At 30.4% G+C, this 9,414-nt stretch overlaps 1 protein-coding gene across 8 annotated transcripts in view; it reads right to left on the bottom strand.

Annotated features, from left to right (window-relative positions):
- The window catches only part of LOC106458387 (RNA-binding motif, single-stranded-interacting protein 1-like), a 133,749-nt gene that overhangs the window by 20,114 nt on the left and 104,221 nt on the right, over nt 1-9,414 (bottom strand). For 5 of the 8 annotated variants that reach the window (XM_022380810.1, XM_022380473.1, XM_022381507.1 and 2 more), the window contains 2 exons: nt 7,520-7,632; nt 2,027-2,056 (listed from right to left, as the gene is read on the bottom strand). In XM_022380810.1, the coding sequence (XP_022236518.1) occupies nt 2,027-2,056; nt 7,520-7,632 (143 nt within the window). The remainder of the gene's footprint in view (nt 1-2,026; nt 2,057-7,519; nt 7,633-9,414) is intronic. The other 3 variants (XM_022381333.1, XM_013917931.2, XM_013918069.2) reach the window with 3 other exon arrangements.

Below are 9,414 nucleotides of genomic sequence, written 5' to 3'. Positions count from 1 at the left end.
TTATATATATACAATGTATTTGTAAATGTTACTTCCTCAACATTCTTTTGTGACTACCAAATTCTTACACTGCTGTGCAAGGTTTGTTTAATGTGTGTTTGGTTTGCAGTTTGTGCATATACACAAACAAATATAAAGGATCATACAGAATGAATGGTCAAATTAACAGCCATTTTCAGACATTTTTGAGCTCTCAAAACTTAATCTCTGCAACTGAATATAAAAAATACTATTCTTTAGTCTTCCACAAAAAAAAACAACATTCAAACCTATGCAGCTGGATGCACTTCATGTGAAAAACTGGTGGTTACAGGGATAAGAAAATCTACTTCAAGAATTCTGTATAATAATATATATATATAAAAATGTTATACATATCAGTGTGTTTAAAGGTTTATGTCAGTGTCATCTTGTTTACTACAAGCCAGCTATTTATTGGCAACTTAAGTCATAAGGGTTTAGCTAATCTTAAAAGTTTATATCTGTAGAAGAATTTTAACCTGAAACAATATGAATGTTGTTTTATAAATAGCACAAAAAATCAGTAGAAGGTCCTCAGTAACTGCTGAAATATTATGTTAAAGCATAAACAAGTACATTTTACTTACATACGTGTTTTATATAAATTATGTGATGCTTATGAGAATATTCATAAAAAACAATCACTTGAAATTATAAACACTCAAAGATCTTAGAAACATGGTTAAAATATTTACAAAAACCTTTACATGCCAGATTTACATATCCATCCTAAAAAACTCTGGATGAATAAACTGTTCTTAGTTACCAGATTTCTTTTCAGATTACTGATGTAAATGTAAAACAAATCAAAATAAAGAAAAAAAAATCCTTTTAAACTCTTTTTTTAATTGTAATATTTTGAATGACACAAAAGAAATAATTTTAAAAAATTTACTGTTTCAAAAATTTTGTAGCACAGCTGTGGGTAGGTACCAGTAATTTTAGTTATGTTCCCCAGTTTCTAATAATACTGGTGACCGATTACTTTCACCTTTATATAGATGATTCATCAGTATACACACAGACAACAAAAATAGCTAGTGACACATTATAAAAAAAGTAAATGAAAATAAAAATTTTAACTTATATAACTGCTCAACACAAAATATACACACACAACTTAAGTATGTCATAACTAAGAAATATCCTGATCTTGCTTTTAGGGCACTGGTATTTTTTTACGTCTAATTTGGAATCTAACATATGTTTTAACACCATGTAGGAAATATAATATGTTCAAGCACTGCTTTTACTTCAAAATACTATAAATAATCATCCTACTTAACCCTTTCACTGTGGATTGGATGTATATTTCCTTGGAAACGTACATTTCAGCTTAAGTGAATAGGTTAAATGGCAGTCAAGGATACAGTTTGTTTGCTGTTAAACACAAAGCTACAAGATGGGCTCTTTGTGCTATGCCCACCACAAGTACCAAAACCTGATTTTTAGCATTATAAGTCCAGAGACTTGCCACTAAGCCATTAAGGGACCAAGAATACACAATCCAAATTTCAAATACTTGATTTTAAAAACAACCTATTATTGTGTTGATTCAGTTTTTATAATTTTTCAAGTACATGCAGTTGTTTGCGTTATATAAAACAGTTTTAAAAATATTAACAATAAAAATAAAGCAATTTCAACTTTTGGAAATCACAAAAACAATTTAGTGTTTCAACTATGGACTTGTCATATTGTGTTTATTTAAAATAAAGAGCACAAAATAAAGCAAAACACAACAGTAAATTCAAACAGAATCTGAAACCATTTTTTTTCTTTTTACATTCTTAAAACATAACCAGATATGTCACTGGTAGACAACATACAAAAATAAAAAGACAAAACAATCACAGAGAAACACAAGAACATACAAGCTACTAAAATATCAATTATTATAATGTCAGTACATCTTTATTAAACACGTTGCTAGTTTATCAAATTTTTCTTTCAATATTTCCTTGAAAAAACACCAAAACAACAATGCAAAAAACTAGCTACATACCTTAAGAAACACTGCTGGTGGCAGGCAGTACTGTAGGTCACCAATACAATAAATGGATGAATACAAATATTACAGATCAAGAAATATACATCCTAAGCAGAAATTAGTAGAAGTACAAATATTCAGTGGGATTATGAACTGAATGAATGATTGCTTGAAATTATTAATCACAGGCATTACACAGAAAATGTGCTAAATCATTTGTAGACTTATGATATAATGTTTCTGTTATTACTCAGCATTTCTTAGTTTCTTTACAATATTTTAATTCCTAATATTTTATGTACTTTGATAAGATTTTGTTAATTTAATATCTACTCATAAGACTTTACAAAAGGTACATTTACCAGTTACACCTGGTGAAATGATAAGTTATACTTCTTTTTTTAAGTCTTACTACATATTTCATCTAATGTAATGAAATTTCATTATTTCCTGTCACCAACAATGTTTTACATTTTATTGATACACTGTCAATACAATCAAACTTCTGTTATTTTGTTGTTGTTGTTTTTAACAATTCACTATTTCTCAGTATTACTATAAGTTACATGGTTATGACTGATGGTCAGGTATAATAATCTAAGATCTGGCTGAACAGCTACACATATTTAACTTAGTTTAGAACTGAAGCTTTTATTACACATTTTCACTAACAAAAAAGTTTAATTCCCCCCATTACTGAATCAAGGTACAAAACTGAACTGGTTTTACCAGAAGTAGAAATGTATTACTTAGCAAAGGCTTACATGACTTCTGTCAAAGAAATTAGTCCAGTGTTTGGAGGAAAGTCATAATCTAACAGTTTCAACTTTGTCATCATGACAAGCTGCTCAGAATGAATCAATTTTTGTTTTAGAAAACATGCATGACTTTAAAAAACAAAATGCTTTATATACTGACTATATACCTGCTTTGCTGTGTCATGCTTGAACTTTCCAAGCTACACTCATTGAATGTAACGGGCAGAGTTCATCTATAAACAGATATCTTTCTTTTAACCATAGCTACTTATTTCCAACTACTGAGAGTGAAACAGAAATAGCAGTTTCTGTATAACCAGTATTTCAGTCTGAATATTAACTGTTGACAATCTACTGCAAATTTCAAATATAAACTTTACTTAACAACCAAATAGTCCTTAAAGCTTTTCTGAGATAAAAGAGAGCATAAGAAGTCATAATTCTTGCACAGAGCTTAATTTAATAAGGCTAACATTATGCATCAAAATGGTATAAACATAACTTCATTCAACAATGTGCCAGGCCCAAATAAGGTTGCCAGTACTATAGATGTACATGTCTAAAACAAAATATTACTTTACATATTTTTCATAAGTACAAAAAGATTACTTGCAATATATTTATATTAATGTTGTTTCATTTACTACTAAAATATGCTGACTGCAAAAAACACAATATAAAGTGAAATCCCAGCATCTCTTCACTATTTGTGTGCTACATAGATAATAACCAAGTGAGCAGCATTTAAAATATCAAAATGTTTTCTAGCATAGTATCTTTCATGCCAAAAAGAAAAATGGTGTATATATTAGCAATAAATTATAGCTACTTACTGGAAGTTTTTACATAACTTTCAGACACAAAGACACACACCCTGTTGAACTTCTGAACAAAACTAACCAATAATTGGGCATTTATGTAATACTGTGTTTATTATGTCAGTTTTTTTTTACTTACAGTGTATATTTAGATTTTATGCAGAGCAAATAATCAAATAATGAATAACCTCAATTTTTGAATTTGAGAATTGTGTGTCAGCATCATAGACTTTTAATCAGTAAACAGGACCTATTGCTTTGGGGTTAATTAAAAAAACACAAAATTTTAAGGCCACCAAAAATAACAATAAAACATTTGGAGGATCTACTATTTTATAAAAGGTGGTATATGGTTTGAACAGAATTTTTTTAAATGTCCAGAAACAATGAAAATGTCAGTAAAATTACATCAAAAGAAAATTGTAAGCTCCAGCTCTAATGCCAATGCAACATCAAACATTTTGCATATTTCTGATCTTAAGGTTTCTGCCTACAAGTAAGTAACCAAACCCTGTCTTTTAAGATAAGATAAAAATTATTTTATAAAAACAAGTATCATAGAAAACTGTGTAATTTTTACAAATGTTTCACTTGTATCTTTCAATGATATAATGATTGGCTGACTGAAATGTGACAGTAATAGATGATAAAAATTACTCATCATAAACAGTGACCCATTCTTGAAACATGCATCAGAATTTGGGATTTGTAAGGAAAGGTTGTGGAATGGAACCTGGTTATGCCGTAAAGCCCGCAATATATCTTCATGATAAAAACCACAGTTTTTGGCTTTTCTTTGCATATAGATGCTTGATACATTAAGAATGACTGAAATAATAATTTGACTAATAATTAATATGTATTTGTTACTTAAAAGATTTGATAGATATTTGTCGTTACTTTATTAACGTTTTTACGCTTATACTGTGAGATATAAACAGCTACTGCTATGATTTTGTCTGGTTTATGAGCTCATTGCTGTCCTCATTTAGGATCTTCTTTTTAATATATTCTTGAAAATGTTACAAAAGAAAGAAAGGGGGCCTGGCGCGGATGTTTCCCCCAGAGCCCTTGCTAGCTCTCGACGTTCCTGTATATATTCTAGTTAAAAAAGAAAAAAAGAAGAATGTTGACAGGTGGTTCTCCAACTTATTTAAATATTTTATATCAAACTGAATATAAACAATCAATATGAATAAAATCTGCCATGATTGCTGTGTTTTATAGTGATAAGGATGTGAACATTTCATCACAAGGTCAATAATATATGAAATACTAGAAGACAAGACTTAATTTACTAAAAAAAACAAAATTTTACATATGAAAGAAAATAATTTTGCAAGATGGCTATCCATACATCCACTTACAAAGAATTTAACACAATAAAATGGAAAGGCACCACACAGACACACACACACACATACATATATACATATGTATGTATCTATAAAGCATTCATTGGCAAAAATATGAAGTCAACAATGCAAAAAAAACTTAAGCCTTATAAAACACACTGAAAGGTTAAAAAAACATATTAATAGATTCAAGTGCCATATAGAGAGCAACCAATAATATGATGCAACTCAAACTGGCCAGAATGCTGCAACAAATTACTTCACACAAGGATATTACCAAACTGAGCAAAGTGACCTGTGAAGTTCCATAGGAAAGGATAAAATAACTTTTATGAAGATATAACGCTTTGGCAAGTGCAACTGATGGAGTACAGATCTGATAAAATTTTGCTTCATATCAAAACACCTTGGGAAAGGATATGTGCAAATACATATGCAAGGTAGCCATCTTGTTTGAAAAAAAAAAAACTTATAAAAAAATTACACAGCTACTTTCCATATTATAACGAGTTGAAATCAGATATTTGTTTTTTTTAGTGTAAACTGAACATCAACTAGTGGGATGAAATTTTAGAATTAGCCTAGATGCAAGAAAATTTAGTTCCAAGGCAAAAAAACAAATAATGTGAAATATCATAAAACATCTCGGAAGAAATGGACTGAATAGTGATTCTACAAGTAAATCCATAGAAGCAAGAAAGTACCAAAAACAAACTACTGAGATTAGAAACACATAGAAACATATAACTGAACAAGAACACGGGAAGAAAGTGTAGAAGTTTCCTGTAAAAGTTTTTTAAAGATGAAAAAGTCCACTAACAACAGCCAAGTAAAGAAAATATTTTAAGAGGGCCAACTCAACTTACCAAGAGGCTGATGCATCAAAAGAATGGAAAACTACTTCTACTCTTAAAACATTAGGAAAAGAATGAAAACAACCCAATGGAAAATGAGGTTCATCACGAAACATGTATTAAGATAGGGATGAAAATGTTTAAAACCTTAGGTGTAAGATTAAATACCTTTTGACACTAGAAATTCACATCTTGATCATAAGAAGTGGACATAACTTCCAAAATATTTAAAACAAAAAAGGGGCTAAGCAAAAGGTTCTAAAACAGCAGAGATAGAGAATGGAACATTATCATCCTCCACATGTCAGATTTTGAATTCATGTGAAGTGACAAAGAGAAGGAAGCAAGGATTTTTTTTTTTTTCAAATGAGCACAAATTACTCACAGATAGCAACTTCAGCAGAACCTCGACATTAAGGGCAACCTTACAACTGCATCTAAATGCCATCCATAGCAAGGTGTCCTTAATATCAAAAATGAGCCATGCAAAGCTGGATTCAATACTGACTGTACTAAGTTTATGAATCTTAAGGTCCACCATTTTGTTTGGTGTATACAGGACACAGGTGTTCATGAGTTCACATTGCCATGACATGGAGCATTGTCAAAGGGGGTGGATTAGATGTGCCCTTTTTTCTTTATTATTGGTCACAAAGTTTCCAAGTACTTCTCTACAGTTTGAACTGCTAAACATTTCACATTTATTTTATTGTCAATGACTGAAGTAGAACTGTTTACGTGCCACCGCAATACAATACTCTCGAGACAGAAAAAGTACGCACACACAATTTATCAGCTTATTGTATCCTACAGTGTTTACAGGGGAGAATTCCACAGAGTAATAAGTGTGCACTTTGAATCTGTGAAAACGTTTATTATAGTAATGGTTCAGAGCTGATCCAATAAACATTGCAAGTGTTTGAATATTGGTCATCCTTCTGGAATGTTTGGAATTTAGCAGTATACCATATAGGCAACGAGACTAAAGACACTGCCTTAATCCCGAATATCAAGGTGCCCATTACTGCAAGATTTATTTTGGTTACAAACAGTATGAAAGAGACCGAAAAGGTTTGCACTTAATGATGCGGTACCCATTGTTTTGAGGTGCCCATTAATTGAGGTTCTACTATCTAAAAAGGTAATAAAAAGATAACAGAACGCTTAACTTGAATAAACACCATATGTGCATAATAGGTTATAGACAATCAATAGTAAAGCATATATGGTATTATTATTATATAAGACGATGAACTGAAAACGTTTTAAAACAGTAATGGAACAAAGTTTACACAAAGGTAAACTGAACATACCAAAGTAACAATGAATAGAAAAATGTGCTGTATGACAAATAATCTACAGGGCATTTATGTTTGTATAATAGTACTTTGCATTTCAGGAGAGAAATCTCAAAACCTATGAATCACTGAATGAGGAAGAACCTTTCAAATGTTTCTTAAGATCACATCACAAAATTATGAAAAGAGCCCTCAATGAACAAGCAACCTAAGAATTTGGCTTTCTGTTTATCCAGGGGTCACTTATTGCTTAAACTATACTTTTGCTAAGATCACTGCACTTATGACAATTAAACCACAAAAAAATATTAATAGGTTAGTTTTTTTATGTAGGGTTAACATGGGCATATAATACTGCTATCTAATACAGTTTATCCTTTTCTTTTCAAAACCTTATGAAGCTGAGCTTACAGCTTAATACATACTATTATAGTTTGAAACTTCACCTTTGCCATCTGGGCTTGTACTCCTTGTGTCTGAAGAGCTTTAACAGCATTTTCTGCTTCCAGTGGAGATTCAAAATCCACAAATCCATAGCCTAAAAATCAAATAATATAACATTATTTAATCTGGGATAAAATTTTCCAACTTACATAACTTGAAGTCAGCATAGTTAGCTAAAATAATATATAAAAACAAAAGAATGATGTTATATATTATAGAAACCACAACTAACAAATTAAAACATTATTACCTCACTCAATGGTTATAAAGTTATTTATTTTGTTGCAATAAAATAACAAAAAAGCATTACCACACTCAAACATCCGTTAGAACACACATACACACAGAACTATATAAATGACACCAAGTGAATCCACACTTTAAAATAGCAATGTTATTTCAACCTAGAATTGTAAATGAATGTTGGCAGAATACAATACATTCCAAGTAAACTGCCCATGTCTGAACTCAATGTTCACTATGATACAAACTAGTGGTAATCAGAGACTTCAAAAACCAAGGGCTAGCTGCAATTATTAATATTAAATGATAACATGTAGAGCCTGCAGATGTGCAATGTTATTTTTACTTATTAATGACTAATTTCTTTATTCAATTATAGCAAACGTATATGTTAAGTCCTTTATATAAATGCTGAATAAAGAAAGTATGGGTGGGAGAGAGAATTGTTTTCTTGTAGATTGTTACAGCCAGAGAAGTGATTGACTGAAAGGGTCTAATTTTCATCAATTCTCAAACAATGTTTTATGTTAAAGTCTGGATAAAAGCTAAGTTGTACAGAAAAAAACAAGTTTATTCCAACAGCTAATACAAAAATTTGTAAAAAGCATTTTGTTATGGGTAAGAAACCAAGAATAAGAATGACACAGATTACATTCCTATCGTAAATATTCTCTCACTCATTATAGATAAGGTAATAACTGCTCAAAAAATGGCCATCCTGAAGCAGTGTATAAAGGAATGTAGAAAAAGAAGAAATGGTTGAATAAAAGTGTATAGACTGCATTGGTGATGTTCATTTGGAGTAGTTGCTTGAGTCATGAACATTTTGAAACTGTATTTTATGATAAAGATTTAAATGTACTACTAGTAGAAAGTAAACCAGAGCTTAAGACAGATTATGTATATCACAAGCATTCGTGTGATAATAACTCAAAAGAATATGTATTGTGGCATGAAAAATTAAAGTAAAAATGCAAAGGTGTTATTCCAAAAATCACCAGATGTAACTGTGGCATAAACCTAATTTGATAGGAATCTGAAAGAGAAACAAACTAAATTTTTTTTTTCAGGATATAATCTCCAGAATCTAATGTCAAAGCTGAAACTGAGAAAAAATTAATACATATCTTATGTCCAAAGCCCTGTGTTTAACTAAGGAAAATTATCAGCTACATCAGAACATGTTTTGAAGACTGAAAAAACAAAAAGTTCAGTTTTACATACAACTGCTAAATGTTTGTATGCCTTAAGACTCTTGTATGCTTGCACAAATTATTTGTTGAACATTTTATTTGTTTTCTTCAGGTAAGACTTGAGTTTTCCAACATCAACATTTGGCACATCTTGTAAATTCTTTTCCGAATTACATAAGAACTGAATAAACCAGTGATTTTGTCATAATATTTGCTTGTATACAATTCAAATTACCCCAAACTTGAAAAAATCATCCAGTTGATAATAGCATTTCAATATAAACTGTTAAGCTTTGGTTCACAGTCTTGTGAAATCTTAGCCCTTCTGAAGCAATATAACTAGTGGAGCAGCTTAACAGCTTGGATTCTTGCCAGTAGTATTTTCTTTGCAAAGTATACTATTTTCAAACTGGCTTTGGTAAAATAAATTTTGTATTTAC

This window comes from Limulus polyphemus, unplaced genomic scaffold (genome assembly GCF_000517525.1).
Source record: "Limulus polyphemus unplaced genomic scaffold, Limulus_polyphemus-2.1.2 Scaffold0, whole genome shotgun sequence".
NCBI lineage: Eukaryota > Metazoa > Arthropoda > Merostomata > Xiphosura > Limulidae > Limulus > Limulus polyphemus.
The sequence above is the reverse complement of the archived record's forward strand: the minus strand, read 5'-3'. Positions and strand labels throughout refer to the sequence as shown.